We start from the raw sequence: 17869 nt of genomic DNA on the forward strand, positions 1-17869 counted from the left end.
TTCCTATAAAATAATAATTTCTTGATATTGTCTATGTTCAATCCATGTATAAATTTCCCCAGCGGTCAAAAGTGAATTACTGGTTCACATCAATGAAAAGTCAAGTGAGTCTTTCAGTTCAGTTCAGTTCAGTCGCTCAGTTGTGTCCGACTCTTTGCGACCCCATGAATTGCAGCACACCAGGCCTCCCTGTCCATCACCAACCTCCGGAGTTTAGGGGCAGGTATTAAAATGGTAATATCAGGGGAATTCCCTGGAAGCCCAGCCATTAGGACTACATATTTCCACTGCAGAAGGCACCGGTTCGATCCCTGGTCAGGGAACTAAGATTACATGTGCCTTGATGCAGCCAGAACAATCATAATAATAGTATAAAATTGTGATATCAGGAACCATCTCACTGCCCTTTCTTCTTGGCTTTGTCTCCTTGTCCTGCTTCTACCTTGGGGCATGTTTTCTCCACATAGTGGTCCCCAGGAGCTCTTGGCTTGCATTCCACTTACAGCTAACAAATCCTAGGGTCAAAAATCTTGGCATCATCATCACTTCTCTTTTTGTCTTGTACCAAAACCCCGTTTCTCCTGCTCCAATGGCTCCCTCTTCAGAGTATATCCAAGATTCCATGCATCTTATCATCTCCACCGTCATCTCAGTCACTACCACCATCTCTCTCCTAGATTATTCTAGTAGCTTCCTACCAGGACTCGTTGCTTCTACCCTCACCCATCACCCTTCTTCCATGATCTGCTCTCAACACAGAAGCCAGGGAATTCTTTAATTTGTAAGATTATGCCATTTCTAGTACTCAAAGGTTTTTTTTCCTTTTTAAGACTCTTTTTGGGGGGGGGAATGTGGACCACTTTTAGAGTCTTTATTGAATTTGTTACAATATTGCTTCTGTTTTACGTTTTGGTTTTTGGCCAGGAGGCATGTGGGATCTTGATGTTAGCTCCACAATGAGGGATTGAACCTGCACCCCCTGCATTAGGAGGCGAAGTCTTAACCACTAGATGGCCAGGGAAGTCCCCAGGGCTGACATGCTTTTAAACAGAACTCTTCTGGAAGCTGACTTCTGATCCCTGGTTGACATCCCAGTTGCAATATCAACCATCTGGTTGAATGTGCAGGTTTTACAGCTCATGGGAGAGGTGGGGGTTGGACTCCCCAACTTCTGTCTCCTGGGGTGGGGTACACCAGGAGGCAGGCTTAGCTAAGGCGAGCCGTTCATTTCCTTTGGGAGGTATGGCCAGTCTGGGGAATCAGGGAAAAGAGGGCTGTGATTCCTGGCAGTGGGTGGGGGACTGGCCTCTTCCCTCTATCACCACCACTGTCCCCTCACATCCTGTCTCTCTCTTAGGATTTAGAGTATGCTCATCCTGCCTGCCTTCTCTTTCCCTTTCATGCCAGCGTGGGATGATGGTAGAATCCGAGCCTTCGCCCCGGAGACAGGCCGACTGATGTACGTTATTAACAATGCGCACAGGATTGGCGTGACTGCCATCGCCACCACCAGCGACTGTAAAAGGGTCATCAGCGGTGGAGGAGAAGGGGAGGTACTGTTCTCCAGGGCTGAATCTTTTAAAAATAGCCACATATTCAGAGCAAATGCCCCGTTTGTTACTGTTGTTCAGTCAGCAAATTGTGTCTGACTCTTTGTGACCCCATGGACTGCAGTACGCTAGGCTTTCCGGTCCCTCACCATCTCCTAGAGTTTACCCAAGTTCATGCCCATTGGATCGGTGATTCTATCCAACCATTTCATCCTCTGTTGCCCTCTTCTCCTTCTGCCTTCAGTCTTTCAACTGCCCCATAACAGGACAGTAATTTGATTTTCTTCATCTGTACTGGGAGTCAGGCAAGACCAAATTAAGATTTTGATGAAACTCTGAAGTCCATCATACATTAAAGTCCTAATAGTATAAATACACATATCAATATATTTGTTCCCAGAAAGGACATTTAGGATACAGACATGAAAGTGTTCTATATGGAATCGAGCTAGGGATCCAAGTTGGTGTTTTGCCAGAGGTTTGGAATACCTTTTTTTCCCTTTCAAAAACCATAGTGAAGTTGCTCAGTCATGTCTGATTGTTTGCGACCCCATGGATTGTAGCCTACCAGGCTCCTCGGTCCATGGGATTTTCCAGGCAAGAGTACTGGAGTGGGTTGCCATTTCTAAATTGTCTTTATCTTGTCTTTTAAAGGAAATGCCATTTTTGGACTCAATTCTTTAATCTACCCATACACTTTGACCATCATCCAAAAATTATTACACTCAATCATTTTCTTGCATCATTTCAAGGAGCCTAAAATGTCTTTTCATACATCTCAGTGTCTCCCTTCCCCCTACTCCCCATATTTTTTTTTCCATCCCAAAGCCTTCCTTCTCTCAGCATAGAACATTACATTTTCCTTTCCTTTCTCCATGCTATCATAGGAATGACCTAAGGAGAAGAAAGAGACAGCATCTTCATATAGCCTCTGGCAGAGATCAGACCAAACCAGTTAGTGTCTGAGTGTTTTAGTTCTGGAGTCACACTCAATTTTCTCAAATTTTCTCAAATTTCACTCCCACCACTTCCAAGTTGTGTGACCTGGGCTGTGTGCTTTAACCTCTCCGTGATTCAGTGTCCTGTAAAAGTAAAGTGTGACGTGAAGATAGCAATTCTTATATTAATCAGATACTTTACACCCTTTCTTTTGCACTATGTCTTCAGAGGCTGGTGTGCCTTTCATGGCAGAGCATATCTTCTTCTGGACAAGGCCCTGCAGATGCTCCACAGACCCGCCCAGCCCTGAGCCATCTCCCTCCTCTCTGGACCCTTGTGGCTCCATCCCCTTCCATCATTCCTGCAGCCTAGCTGTTGCTAACACCCGCAGCATCCTTGCTTGCTCCCTGAGCCTTTGGGGGCATCTGCCTTGCTGAGGAAGGCTTCCCAGGTGGCTCAGTGGTAAAGAATCCGCCTGCCAATGCAGGAGACATGGGTTCGAGTCCTGGGTTGGGAAGATCCCCTGGAGAAGGGAATGGCAAGCCACTCTAGTATTCTTGCCTGGAGAATCCCACGGACAGAGGAGCCCAGTGGGCTGTAGTCCATGGGGTGGCAGAGTCAGACATGACTGAGCACACACATGCACCCACATGGCTGAGGAGGGCTGCTGGAGGAACTTACACATGACAAATTGGTTGCCCCCAATCCTGGTTAGCAATCTTTTCACAGTCCCCCCTCCCATTTCCCATGGCTGCTAAAGACCTTTCCTTCCAAGAGACATAGTCTTTAAGGTCTTTTTAGGTATGGGAGGCCAAGGCTGCTGGTCCGCAGGTGTGTACTGATCTGAATGCAATGGTTGCTAAGATACACTTGAGTATTTTACTTCCATTTTCATTGGTAAATGGCCATTACTTGAGTAGTGAAGACCCTAGATTTCCATTTAGTTTTCGACTAGACTGTGGCTCTTTCATTGTCTTGTATCACTTACACAAAACGATTTCTGCTGTCCTTGTTTTTCCTAAGTCTAACACATTCATTATAGGAAGCATCTGACTGTGAGCATCTGACTACATGATAATGTTTTCTGGTCTAGCTGTGACAGCATGTTTATCCATTACAGGACCCACTGTTATAACCAAATAACTTTCCTTTTTACTTAACCTTTTTTTATTACAGTTAGGGCATCAGTTGTAAAATTTTGTGTGTAGGTAGTTGTATCACCTCTGCATTTCATTTCAAGTTGACAGAGGGGTATCAGACAGTATTTGTTATTGAAAGTGGGTATTGACTTCAATGGGGTTGAGAACCACCGATTTTAAATGATTGAAACTGAGCAGCTTATGTGAAAGTTTAAATATGGCCGTGGGTACCCAAGAGATTCCCTGATGGCACCAGAAATTTGATAGCAGTGCTCAGCAGAAACAAGCAGACATTATTATTTCACTTGGTTCGGCAGCAGCCCTTGCACTACTAGTTTTAGCAGCGGGGGCCTGGTAAATTTCTCAGCCCTAAAAGTAAAAATGGATGTAGGCTCCTGGTAGGCGTCTTCCTGGCTCCATGAAAGAATATTCCTGCCCTGCAACTTGATATCCCCACCCCACTCAACCAAGATGAGAACAGGGAATTAGAAAAACAAATCAGGCCCAGGAGGTGAGAACACTCTTGGGACCTGTTTTTCATCAGAAAGTCCCAAGTTGGAACTGAGAGCCTGTGCTTTGTGGCTTCCAGGTGAGGGTGTGGCACATAGGCCACCAGATCCAGAAGCTGGAGGAGGCACTGAAGGAGCACAAGTCCTCCGTGTCCTGCATCCGGGTGAAGAAGAGCAATGAGGAGTGCGTCACAGCCAGCACGGATGGCACCTGCATCATCTGGGACCTCGTGTAGGTACCAGTGATGGGGAGGACCATTGATGCAGAATGCAGTCCCAGCTATTGAACTCAAGGGAAAACTCAAAGGGCAGAAACATGACTCTGGGCAACAGAAAAGGATGCATCTCAGAAGCCATTCATCACCATGACTGTTGAGGGTTCACAGGTACTGGTGGGAAGGGCAGAGCTTCCAGGAAGAGCTGGACCTTAGAAGTTTCTGGATGGATAGGGAAGTAGCTCTCTAGATACACAAAGCAAAACATGGTTTAACTTACACTAATGCAACTCCCTGGCTCAGTGGTAAAGGATCTGCCTTCCAAAAAGGAAACACTGGTTCGATCCCTGGGTCAGGAAGATCTCCCGGAGAAGGAAATGGCAACACACTTTAGTATTCTTGCCTGGAGAATCCCATGAACAGAGGAGCCTGGCAGACTATGGTCCATGGGGTTGCAAGGAGTTTGACATGACTTAATGACTAAATAACAATAATGCAACTCCCCAAGAAATGTGTAAATATCGATTCTTCTTCCATAGACCAGATGCCTGGGTGGCCATGTCACAGGCCAGGCTCTACTGGTAAATAAGGTTTCTCAGGAAGAGAATAGTGATTTCACACCTTTCGGATCTGTTTTTCAGGCGTCTTAGGAGGAATCAGATGATCCTGGCTAACACCTTATTCCAATGTGTCTGTTACCACCCAGAGGAGTTCCAGATCATCACCAGTGGCACAGACAGAAAGGTAAGGGTTGGGACCCTTCTGGTTCAAGAGAAGGGCCGTGGTGCCTCGTGGCCACGGGTGCAGGCTCTGGAGCCAAGCCACGTCAGTTCAGAGGATGAGAGTGCTGGTGATCCTCTGTGTCACTTTGGAAATGCTGTGCCATTTTCTTGGGTGCCTTTGCTTCATTGTCTGCAAAATGGATGTGACGACACCACTGACCTCATGGATTACAGTCATGCTTGACTTTAATCAAGCTTGTTTTCATAGAGTGTGAAAGTGAAAGTTGCTCAGTCATGGCTGACTCTTTGTGACCCCATGGACTATACAGTCCATGGAATTCTCCAGGCCAGAATATGCAGTGGGTAGCCTTTCCCTTCTCCAGGGGATCTTCCCAACCTGAGGATCGAACCCGGGTCTCCTGCATTACAGGCAGATTCTTTACCAGCTGAGCCACAATGCTAAAAGCTGAGGGTGAGGGCCGGCACAGAGCAGGCACTTAATAAGTACTGGTTTTGATTATGAGGAAATTTTTAGGGCTGGAATGGAAGTGCTGTGTCCAAAGCAGTTGTCATTTGATTAAATTCAAATTGAATGACAATGGAGCTAATCTCTCAACACTTCGTGCTGTGAGTGAGTGCTCAGTCCTGTCCAACTCTTTGCGACCCCATGGACTGTAGCCTGCCAGGCTCCTCTGTCCGTGGGATTCTCCAGGCAAGCATACTGGAGTGGGTGGCTGTTTCCTCCTCCAGGGCATCTTCCTGAGCCAGGGATCAAATGCAGTGTCTCCTGCATTGCAGGTGGATTCTTTACCCACTGAGCCACCTGGGAAGCCCTCATCACCCTACTTCATCAATATGTTAAAAATCTCTTTAGCTGAGGGGGTCCATGTCCTTGGGTGGAAATTGGCCCTTCTTTTGGGGGGGAACATTTCCCCCTCAGAGTGAGCAAGAAGCTTCAGGAGAGAGGGACAGGGAAGCTGGTTGGGGGAGGGGGGTGTCTCCCATCCGGCCAGCCACATCAGATACGTCAGATCTTGGCCTGATTACTTGCCAATCCAGGTATTGGGTTTGGATACCCCTAATTTAGTCTTTGAGATGCCTTTGAGATAATTGAAGAGGAGGTTGCCTATTTATTGTTTTGCCAGCTGCAGTCTAAGATAATGGAGTGAAAAGTATAAAAATAGCATGGGAAAAGTTCTGAAGGGACTTGCCCTCCCCACCCCCATGCCCATAAATTTGAATCCAGAAGTGGGGTTTTTTTCTGTTTAAGCTTCCCAGGTGAGTGGGAACTACAGCCTGAGGACCCTTTCACTGAGGCAGTCCTAGCGTGGGTTGGAAAAGAATTTCCAGACATAGAGCATTTCAGAAAGGAGTGAGTTTATTAAGAACAAAGCACAGATACGGTGGGCACTGTGAGTGCAGCGGGCCAGTCTCACAACAGGCCCAGGAGAGTCGACAGTTTTCACGAGTTAACAGCCAACTTTTATAGCCTCAAGACAAAGAAAATTCCTGGGGGAAAGCTAGCATCAGGTGGTTGGTTGCAGCACTATAGGGTGTTTACTGGAGTGGGCATCTTTGTCTAACTGGGAGTCAAGAAGGTTGTTAGTGATAATCAGGGGCTTTTGGCAATGGTTACCAAGGGGCTCAACTTCAGAGGTGTCCTTGGTTCTGGGCTATACTTCCATGGCCTTGGTACAAGGCCTTGCATCTGTGATCTGGGGGCAGGATTCAACAACTTTGTCATAAAAACCCAAGGAAGGCTGCCTGAACCAACCAGACAGAATGTTCTGGGAAGGCATGGAGAGCTGCATCCTTTCCAGTCTCTGGGCTGCTAGTTTCTTTGTGTCTCATCTGTCCAAATTGGCCCACACCTGCCCATGCTTGACTTGCGGTCTAAGTGGACTTCCTCTGGGAACTAGGATGGATGGATATTAAGGAGCTAATCACAACATCATTATAAATGCTCTGCTATACGATTCGTATCATTTCTAAATTAGGGTCATACCTGCTGTATTCTAGGTTTCAGCTTATGAGACTTGAAACAGTCCATCTCCCTCTTATTTGAATTTTGACCAGACTATTCCAACCATAAATCACAAATCTGTCAAACTAAGCACTGGGGACATGACAGTGTCCCTGCTGTCATGGAGGTAACTTACTTTCTGTATTAATTTTGGGTGGGAGGGGATGGACTTGAACAGTACACATGTGACAGGGTCCATGAATGAGCAATGAGTAATAAGTGACCAAGATAATACAAGATGGTGAAAGAGCTAAAAATACATAGATCCGGTTATAGGATACTGGCTGAGAGAAGGAGACTGCTTTAGGGAGGCTGGTCAGCGAGGCCCCCTTAAGGCGGTGACACTTGAGCTGAGGCCTCAGTGCCAGGGGGACATAGCCATGCTTTGATCTCAGGGAAGACCACTTCTGGCAGAGGACCCTCAGGAAAGCCCAGCTGAAGACCACTTTGACTTCATTGGTCAAGGAAACTGGTAGTCAAGCACCAAGGACTTACATGGATGTGATTCCTGAGAAACAAAGATTTTTGGCATGCCCCCCCAACCCCTGCTTTTTTTGTTCTCACTATGTGGCATGTGGGATCTTAGTTCCCCAACCAGGGATTGAACCTGCGCCCCCTTCAGGGGAAGCACAGAGTCTTAACCACTGGACTGACTACCAAGGAAGTCCCCCCAGCATGCGCTTACACTTCCTTATGCTTTTAGTCTGAAAACTGAAAGTTATTGTTAAAGCGATCTAGCATCCACAGAAATTATAAAAAAAAAGAAAAGAAAAAAATTTAAAATAGCATACACAATTTCTAGCTAAATTCAGAGGAACATAGATTCCTGGTGTTCATGACTGAAATACAGCAAGTGTCCATTAACATGAAAGACGGAGAAAGTTCCAGGTGTAATACATACCTAAGTTCCCACTCCCAATTTCCGGTCAAGGGCTCTTTTGTTTAGAAAGAAATTTTATTTTTGAACAGGTTGTACATTGACAAGGTTCAAAGTTCAATAAAGTATAAAAGCAGTATATTCAGAGAAAAACCGTCGCTCTTTGAGCTCCTGTCTTCCATCCACCCCTAACCTAGTTTCATGGCCGAGGAAGGTGGCAGGGGGTAATATAATCAGTTTCTGTTTAAACCCGTCCCTGCAAAATCTTCTGTTGCTTTGAGTCTGAAGAGAAGGTGGGGATAAGTGTGGGGTGAGGAAGAAGGAGGGCCAGCCGCAGCGAGAGCTGACTTTGTAAGGCCCAGTCTCCAGAGTTTTGCAGAACCGCTCATTCTCCAAGCTGAAGGCCCTAAAGAAATTTCATTTCCCCTCCTGCCAAGCCTAAAGAAAGCTTTGCTCTCCTCCTTTAAGTGCAGAATTGTGTACTGGCCGGTTTCTTCTTCCCTTTACAGCTTCCTCCAGGCTCAATCTGCTCCATCTAACTGAAAAGCGCTTTCTGTCTCAATCCAGTTTACCAGCATATCAACATCTCTTTAAATAGAATGCAAATTTAAAAGCCACTCCTAAAAATATTAAAATGATTTCTCCATCCCCTGCCTTAGCCTATTTATAATGTCAGCCGATACATCATCCCTGGGTATATTTCTGCTGCCTGCTATATAAAGTAGAACCTTCGTTTGCTGGCGTGTGCTTGGATGATTCCACTGAGCTGAATCCTGCCCTGTGCTTCGTTCTCCAATTCCAGATTGCTTACTGGGAAGTGTTCGATGGCTCGGTCATCAGAGAGCTGGATGGCTCCTTGTCTGGGGCTGTCAATGGCATGGACATCACGGTGGAAGGGGTGCACTTTGTCACAGGTCAGTCCTGGGATCAGAGAAGAAAGCCAAGCTTAGCTTATTTAAATGGAAACCTGGAATTCCCTGGCCGGGGGGCAACTGGGGTGACCCCAGAAGGGTCTAAAGGGCAACGTGGTTAGATTCAGTCCTGCGCACTGCAGCCTGTGTGGCTGGGAAAGAAAAATCCAGAAGTCACATTTCAATGAGAAGACACATTTGCCTACGAGCCTGCTGCTGCTGCTAAATTGCTTCAGTCGTGTCCGACTCTGTGCGACCCCACAGACAGCAGCCCACTAGGCGCCCCCGTCCCTGGGATTCTCCAGGCAAGAATACTGGAGTGGGTTGCCATTTCCTTCTCCAATGCATGAAAGTGAAAAGTGAAAGTGAAGTCGCTCAGTTGTGTCCGACTCTTCGCGACCCCATGGACTGCAGCCTACCAGGCTCCTCCTCTCTCCATGGGATTTTCCAGGCAAGAGTACTGGAGTGGGGTGCCATCGCCTTCTCCGTACAAGCCTGAGGGGCACAAATAAAAACTAAGCTTCCACTGTTTGCTTTTTCTTTGTGATGGGCAGCAGTGATATGTGCTAAGTCACTTTAGTCATGTCTGACTCTTTGTAACCCCATGGACCGTAGCTCACCAGGCTCTTCTGTCCATAGGATTCTCCAGACAAGAATACTGGAGTGGATTGCCATGCCCTCCTCCAGGGAATCTTCCCAACCCAGGGATCAAACCTTGTCTCTTAGGTCTCCTGCATTGGCAGGCGGGTTCTTTACAACTAGCACTACCTGGGAAGCCCTATTTCAATTTAAAAAAAGATAAAAATAGGCCTTCACATAGACTGGGCTATCCAGCCTGCCTTGCTGTAATGTTTCCTACTGAAGTCTTCAATGCCAGGCTTTTCAACCAGTATGTCCAGGGGGCATTTGCTACACAATGTGCCTGCCCATTGCAACAGCATCAGTCTTATTTCTTGCAGCCTCTTTGAGTCTTCAGGATAGTAACCAATTAATGTTCTTAATCAATGAAAGTTTCACAAATATATTTATATAAAGTGAAGTCACTCAGTTCTGTCCAACTCTTTGCAACCCCGTGGACTGTATAGCCCACTAGGCTTCTCCGTCCATGGGATTCTCCAGGCAAGAATACTGGAGTGGGTTGCCATTTCTTTCTCCAGGGGATCTTTCCGACTCAGGGATCGAACCCAGGTCTCCTGCATTGTGAGCAGACGCTTTAACCTCTGAGCCACCAGGGAAGCCCATATTTAAGCAGGATATAAAAGTAGACATGGTATAATCCCAATCACATATTCAGCTGTGTATCTGTGTAACTTACAGAGAAAAGACCAGAAGGAACTAAACCAAGAAGTTAGTAATTGTTATCTCTGGATGGTGGGATCAAGGGTGATGTCACCTTTTTACTTTTTTTCCTCTATTTACTGCAACAGATCTAGATTTTTCCCAGTCAAGGAAGAGTGTTTATAAAGATAGGTTTTTCTTCCTTTAAATCATCACATGGGGAATGTATTGAATGATCATTTTTTAAAATCAGGACTGTTTTCTCTCTGTCCTGTTGCAGCCATACCATATAACTGTTTGTCTTTTTCAGGTGGAAATGACCATCTGGTCAAGGTTTGGGATTACAATGAGGGTGAAGTGACCCATGTTGGGGTGGGACACAGCGGCAACATCACCCGCATCCGGATAAGTCCAGGAAATCAGTACATCGTTAGCGTGAGTGCCGACGGGGCCATTTTGAGGTGGAAATACCCATTTCCCTCATGAAGCAGCAGAGATCTCCTGGATTCACAGCATCAATTACCATCTTGTTGAAGAAGCCTGAGACTCCTAGACTAATCTTGCTTTCTCATATCTGTGTTTTTGTTCTTTGATCAAAATATTTTATCTACAGGTTTCTCCTTTCCTTTATAGAATACAGTGCACATTCTTGAGTTGTATATTAAAATTGAGATGTGTTCAAGAATAATTAATCTAGACTGTTTATTTTTTCATTATGAGTAAATTCCCAGTCGTTGGTTTCCTATCCTAATCTGTTCCATGAGTCTGCAAACCCCACAGCCCTTCCTCACAATTTGTCTGCAGATAATCATTGCTGTTATTGTCTGAAAAGAAAGGTGAGTTTACTTTCTTTTTAAAAAAAATTATTTATTTTGAATTGAAGGATAATTGCTTTATAATATTTTGTTGGTTTCTGCCATATGTCAACATGAATCAGCTATAGGTATACATATGAGTTTACTTTCTTAATCAGCATTTCATTGGTCAAACTGCCTGGGGCAAGATGTGGGTTTGAGTCCAGATCTTGGGTAGGGTTTTTGTTTTGTTTTAACTTTCTGATACTCTGTTTTATAAAGTAAGAATATTGGAGTGGGTAGCCATTCCGTTTTCCAGGGGATCTTCCCAACCCAGGGATCAAACCCACGTCTCCTGCATTGCAAGGGGATTCTTTATCATCTGAGGCACCAGGGAAGCCCCAAAACAAGAATATCTGCTCCAAAAATTATTGTTATAATTAAGTGAAATAATATATTAAAGCATCAGCAGAATTCATGACACAGAGCAGAAAGTTAAATATGAATTGTGCTTTCTAAAATAAAAATGTAAGTTAGGGACCTTGAGGGTGATTATCAAAGGTGAAATTTGATAGGTGCTTTTCTGGAATTGAGTATAAAATCTTTTTCTTCTGCTTACCATTAGAAAGGTGATGGAACTTGTTTATTGACGATCCAACCCAGTATCCTCTTCCAGGGAAAGTAGACGAAGGCATTTTTTCAGAAACACGTCGTTTCTAATTCACAAAACAATATTTTGTTCTGGGCATATTCTTTGTTCTTTAAAGCTGCTTCTTCTTCTTTCTTTCATCAGGTAACCTGCTGCTACCCTATTTGATATGTCAAGGTAGATATTTAATAAATGATGACCACATATCCATCAAACAATAAGTAACATTTCAGGGCACTGATGTAATGACGCATCCTGCTGATCTCTTGTTGAGTTAGAAATGGATGAGAAATTCACTTTGCAAGACTTCGCCGGATTAATTATAAACCTGACAGTTATAGGACAGGTGAGCGGAGTCCCCTAGCTAATCCAGGGAGAGGCTATACCAAGTCAATTCTTATTGGGTAGCAATCCAGTTAGGATTTTGCTTTAAGGAGTGAAAGTGCGACCGCGTAGGGGGCGCGCCAGGGAGCCGGAAAACTTCCTCGTAAGCAAATACTGAGGTTGGAAAAGAGCTAAACTGCGGGATTGGCAGAACCCGGCTTCAGTTCCGGTTTCCCTGTTTACGGGTCTGTGGCCTCAGCCCATGGCGTTAACCTCTCTGAGCCCGTTTCTCCACCAAGTTAAACTGAGGATGATAAGGTCTCGTTTGCAAGTTTTGATAAACTCTTACCTGGTCTGTAATTTAAACAAGCAAACCACGGCCACCCCGGGTGTTTCTACACACACCTCCCAGTTCTGGTCTCAGGATGGCAGGTCCCGCAAACACTCTGCCTCCCCAGCGGGGCAGACGGGCTGGAAAGGAGGTGGTGCTACTTGTCCGCACACACCTGAGCCTCCGGAGGAACCAGCGGTTCCAAAGCGCTCCCCACCCAGTCGCCGCTCCCTGTGCGCGTCTCTCGCTACGCCCGCGGCTACCCTTTGGGAAGGCTTCACCTTCGCCCGGACGTCATTCCTAGAAACTTAGCAAGAGCCAGGGCTTTGCAGTTTACGAGGGCGTTCATATTTATCATTCCTCTATTATTTTCACAGCTTGAAGGCTGGGAGAGGACTAAGAGCAGAGGTTAAATTTGGGTCGGAAGGTTTAGGAGAGATAAGGAAAGGGGAGGAAAGCTGAAAGCCAATTCCCAGTGCTTTGATTCCGGGTCCGAGCGGCGGGGGCGGGACCCGGAGGCGGGTGGGGGTGGCGGGGCGCTGCCCGGGGCGGTCTCCGCAGCCGGATTCCCGCGCGGGGCGGGGCAGCCCCGCCCTTAGCTCCGCCTCCGCCCGGTCCCGGCACACCTGGCCCGCAGGTAGCCGGCGCCTGGGCACCTTTCCGAGCCTGAAAGGGGCTGCCGGCGGCTCGTCCGCCTGGGGTCCCCGGGGGTTGGAGGCTTGGTTCCGGGAGGGGCGCCGGCAGGAGCCATGGACCCAAGCGCGGGGGCCGCGGCCGGAGAGGGGCCGCCCGCTCCCCGGCCCCGCCGCCGCCGCTCCCTGCGCCGCCTGTTCGGCCGCTTCCTGCTGGCGCTGGGCAGTCGCTCCCGCCCCGGGGACTCGCCGCCCCGGGCCCGACCCCAGCCTCAGTCAGGACACGGCGATGGCGACGGGGAGGGGGGCTTTGAGGGCCCGGATCCCGCCGCGCCCGGAAGCCCCGGGGAGGAGCGCCCGCCCGGACCCCAGCCCCAGCTCCCCGCCGGCGACGGGGCGCGGCCCCCGGGAGCGCAGGGCTTGAAGAACCACGGCAACACCTGTTTCATGAACGCCGTGGTGCAGTGTCTGAGCAACACCGACCTGCTGGCCGAGTTCCTGGCGCTAGGGCGCTACCGGGCGGAGCCCGGCCGCGCCGAGGTCACCGAGCAGCTGGCGGCGCTGGTGCGCGCGCTCTGGACGCGCGAATACACGCCCCAACTTTCCGCCGAGTTCAAGGTAGGCAGCGCCCGGCGGCCTCCAGTCCTCGCCGCTCGGCGGCAGCCGCGCTTCGGCCTTTCGCGTTTCCCTTCTGGACAAGTGGGTGCTCTATCAGGAAGGGGGCTTCTTGGGGACTTCTCGAGATGACAGTTACCAGTTCAGCCTGGGATTATCGCTTTTGTTTTGAGCTGACTAGTGTGTTAGCGCTTGAGGAGGGGGAGTGCCGGGAGCCGGTAGGTTTAAGTGTATACGGCATTTCTGTGTTCAGCAAACGCTAGGTGAAGCCTCGGAGGGTTGGTTCTCACGCCAGGTTCGGAGTTTCCAATCTGGTTTCCAATGCGGTGCGGGGAGTCAGACTTTCAAGGCCAGGGCCTGGGAGGAAGGAGATGAATGAAGAGAAGGACGCACCCAGGCCAAGATCTAGGAATAATCCAGGGAGAGGGAACAGCAAGTATCAAGACCAGAGGCCTGAAGGAGCTGAGAGTTGGAGGCATCAAAGAAAACCAGGGTGGCTGTTGCCTAGGAGAGTAGAGTGGGGTGGAGATGAAGTTGACCAGATCATGTAAGGTTTCAGAGGCAGTGGTAAGGAGTTTGGATTTTAGTCTAAGCCCAACGCAAGCTGAGGACCTGTGTGCCAGGTACTGCACTGAGTGCCAGGGAGACGGAGTGGATCTGCTACATCAGAGATGGCATCCTTTTGTTTAGTCTGAATCAAATCCCCTAAGATGCGTTAGCATGGGTTTGTATCCTTTTTCCCTGGGGTCATCTACTTACTGGGGATGCTGCAGGGTCAAGAGACTTTGGAAGTTCTGTGTATCACTTCGTCCAGGATTAAAACCCAGCGTTTGTTTGGGGTCCCAGTTGGATGAAAGAGTCCTGATAATTGATGCACATGGCTGGCTTCCTGCTAAAACAACAACAACAGCAACAAGCCAAACAAAACCCACAGTTCTGGGCAGAGAGCTGAAGCTCCCTGAAGACTAGGGATTGTTGTTCTTGGGGGAGGGGGAAGTTGTCAGTGTTCATTCCACAAGCATCACCACTCTTTGAGTTTCAGCCGAGAAAGCAATCCTTGCCATGTGACCCACAAGGGTGCCAACCTTCCTCTCTTCTGCTTCCACTAGGGAAGCACTGTTCTGCAGGCATCAGGGAGTCAAATGGGTGTCAGTAATAGCTCTTTCGGCAGCATTCACTTTTTAAATGTGAGAGGCAGTGTCCTATGGTGGTGAAGGATAGCACCTCTGTGACCTTGAGCACGTTACTAAAAGCTCAGTAGTACCTCATCTTTCCTCATCTGTAAAATGGGACTCTAGCAGTACTTACCTTATTACAGGGATGTTGTGATGATAAAATGAGTTAATTATATTAATACCTCCTCACCTGCAGAGACCAAGAGGAAGGAGGGAGGTAAGCTCTGTGTACCTTTTCTCTTGGTCTTTGCATTCTCATCCAGTGACTGCGGCCATGGAGAGGCAGGAGTAATTGAAAAGTCTTCTGAATTAGTAATCTGTGACTCACCAGGATTTCCTATGTCTCTTCTGCCTCAAATCCCTAGAGCCAAGAAACTCCTTGTGAGTCTTGGGGGAATTGAAAGATAATCAAACTGTTAATTTGTTAATAAAGGTGATATGGTCCAAATTTTCTTGCGACTTTTCAGACTTTTCCTTGGAGACAGTGGAGGAGTCCAGAACAGGGGCTTTTAAACCTTGTGGATTGAAATCTAGGTGGGCTCCTCTGATTTTCCAGATGAGGAAACATTCGTTCATTCAACAAATTTTGTGTCCAGACACTATACAAAGAGCATGGAACACGCGTGGGGGGATGAATGCAAATCCTGGGAGCTTATGGTCCAGCGGGAGAGATGGAGATGAGTGAAGTAATCCCATGGGCCCATGATTAGAACTGGTGACAAGAACTACAAAATAAAGATGTTCTCTGGCAATTCTGTTACGTGAAAGTGTGAGTCGCTCAGTGGTAGTCTACTCTTTGCGACCCCATGGACTATAGCCCACTAGGCTCCTCTATCCACGGAATTCTGCAGGCAAGAACACTGGAGTGGGTAGCCATTTCCTTCTCCAGGGGATCCTCCTGACCCAGGGATCAAACGTGACAGATTCTTTACAATCTGAGACAACAGGCAATTATGCTAGAAGGATGTGATTGTTCCGGGGAGGTGGGGTGAGGAGGCGGGGCAGCGAGGCTTCCCAGGAGTGTGAATCTTCCGAGCTGAGTTTTGAGGGATGAAGGGTCAACTAAGAACAAAGGAGGGTGGGAAAAAGTGCATTATAGTCCGTGAGACTGAAACTGCCAGTCACTGAGTGGAGTGGGGCTGGACAGGATAAATGCTTGGTAAAATGAATTGGTGGTGGTGGTGTCGTCACTAAGTCATGTCTTGCTACCCCGTGGACTGTAGCCAGCCAGGCTCCTCTGTCCATGAAAGCCTATGTGGCCGGGAGGAGGGGCTGGAGAATTGGCTGGGGACAAGCCACAGAAGGTTGTACAAAGGAGTTTGGTCTTTAAGAGGGATTATTAGCTTTGGACTGAGGAAGAGAGGGAGTTGAGAAGCCAGCATGCTGGAGTGTGTGACCCCAGCCCAGGTACACAAATGGGATGGGTTTGTGGGGGTCGCCCTCCTCAGGCCCTGAATCACCCAGCCTCCCACTGACAGTAGGAGCACTGTTTGTTTTAACAGCAAATGAATAAATACATTAAAAAAACCCTGTTCCAAAATACTTTGATTTCTTGATGATGTAATTAAATATGTATAACTAAAAAAAATGAAAAATGCTAAAATGTGTTAAAAAAAAGACCTGGAATTCCACCCTCTAGAGATAACCATCATTAGTGTGTTGATGTGTTTCAAATCATGTACAAACAATTGGAAATTCTAGTTTTGTATCCTGCTGTTTTCATGTAAGTATTAACTCAAGACTTTCTCCTGGTCATTAAAATGTTCTATGAAACAGTTTTTATTAATAATGATTGTATACTATTTCACTAAATGATCCAATTGCTAGGGAGACATTTTTATACTGTACAATTTTCCAACTATCATGCTGCATTGAAAATTCTTATATTTAAATCATTGTCCTCAGCTCTAATCATTTCCATATGCTTAATTCCTTGAGTGAAATGACATGATCAAAGCAAAGATGACTGTTTTGTTCTTTTTTTCATTTCTTGCTTTTTAAATCAACTTTTTGAGGTATAAATTATGTACAATGAAATGCACCCATTTTAAAAAATTGAGTTATGTGTGAGATACAACCCTGTGTAGGGTATGTATTGATAATATGTTGATCTGGTATGTTTTTATTACTGTATGATTGCCAGGAGTAGCATTGATTAATACCTCCATCTCATCATGTAATTGTATTTCTTCTAGTGCTGGGAACATTTAAGGTTTAGTCTGTAGTGACTTTAGTATTTATAGTACAGTTTTGTTGTCTATAATCACTGTATAGGTACATTTCATTGTATTGTACTTTGCGGAGACTGTGTTCTTTACAAATTGAAGGTCTGTGGCAACCCTGTATAGGGCAAGTCTGTCAGTATCCTTTTTCCAACAGTATTTGTTCACTTTGTGTCTCTGTGTCGCATTTTGGTAATTTTCACAGTATTTCCAACTGTTTCATTTTTACCATATTTGTTATGATGATCTGTGATCAGTGATCTTTGGTGTTACTATTGTCATTGTTTTGGGGGTGCTGTGAATTGCACCCATATAAGATGACTTCCCTGGTGGCTCAGACGGTAAAGCATCTGTCTACAATGCAGGAGACCCGGGTTCGAGCCCTGGGTTGGGAAGATCCCCTGGAGAAGGAAATGGCAATCCACTCCAGTGCTATTGCCTGGAAAATTCCATGGACAGAGGAGCCTGGTAGGCCCCAGTCTATGGGGTCGCAAAGAATTGGACACGATCACGAGACTTCACTTCACTAAGATGAACTTAATCAATAAATGTGTGTGTTCTGACCGCTCCACCAGCTGTCCGTTCCGCCCATCTCTCTCTCTCTCCGGGCCTCCCTCTTCCCTGAGACACACAACATTGAAATTAGGCCAGTGAATAACCCTGCAGTGACCTCTAAGAGTTCAAGTGAAAGGAAAAGTCAATCCAAGCACAGATGTCAGTCACTGTTGTCTTATTTTAAGACATTGCCGCAGCCATCCTAGGCTTCAGCAGCCATCACCCTAACCAGTCAGCAGCCATCAACATCAAGGCCAGACTTTTCACCAGCAGCAGATTTAAGACTCACTGAAGGCTCAGATGATGGTTAGCATTTTTTAGCAATAAATTTTTAAGAAAATTAAGATCTATATGTTGTTTTTTAGACATAATATTGTTGTACGTTGTAATATTGTATTATTAAGAAACC

The 17869-nt window shown here is 46.8% G+C and overlaps 2 protein-coding genes and 1 long non-coding RNA gene across 5 annotated transcripts in view; 2 read left to right on the forward strand and 1 right to left on the reverse strand.

The window, feature by feature from the left end:
* The window catches only part of CFAP52 (cilia and flagella associated protein 52), a 26390-nt gene extending 15541 nt beyond the window's left edge, over positions 1 to 10849 (forward strand). For both annotated transcript variants that reach the window (XM_005693564.3, XM_005693565.3), the window contains 5 exons: positions 1408 to 1553; positions 4218 to 4369; positions 4994 to 5096; positions 8777 to 8888; positions 10474 to 10849. In XM_005693564.3, coding sequence (XP_005693621.2) covers positions 1408 to 1553; positions 4218 to 4369; positions 4994 to 5096; positions 8777 to 8888; positions 10474 to 10649 — 689 coding nt within the window. In that variant the 3' untranslated portion in view covers positions 10650 to 10849. The remainder of the gene's footprint in view (positions 1 to 1407; positions 1554 to 4217; positions 4370 to 4993; positions 5097 to 8776; positions 8889 to 10473) is intronic.
* On the reverse strand, positions 8794 to 12745 carry LOC106503225. The gene is made up of 3 exons (XR_001296845.2): positions 12280 to 12745; positions 11577 to 11766; positions 8794 to 8895 (listed from the first exon to the last, which is right to left on the reverse strand). It is a non-coding gene; the product is annotated as an uncharacterized LOC106503225 (long non-coding RNA).
* The window catches only part of USP43 (ubiquitin specific peptidase 43), a 48535-nt gene continuing 43621 nt past the window's right edge, over positions 12956 to 17869 (forward strand). The window contains exon 1 of one of the 2 annotated variants that reach the window (XM_018064647.1): positions 12956 to 13511. In XM_018064647.1, coding sequence (XP_017920136.1) covers positions 13011 to 13511 — 501 coding nt within the window. In that variant the 5' untranslated portion in view covers positions 12956 to 13010. The remainder of the gene's footprint in view (positions 13512 to 17869) is intronic. The other variant, XM_018064646.1, reaches the window with a different exon arrangement.

Source organism: Capra hircus, chromosome 19, assembly GCF_001704415.2.
Source record: "Capra hircus breed San Clemente chromosome 19, ASM170441v1, whole genome shotgun sequence".
NCBI lineage: Eukaryota > Metazoa > Chordata > Mammalia > Artiodactyla > Bovidae > Capra > Capra hircus.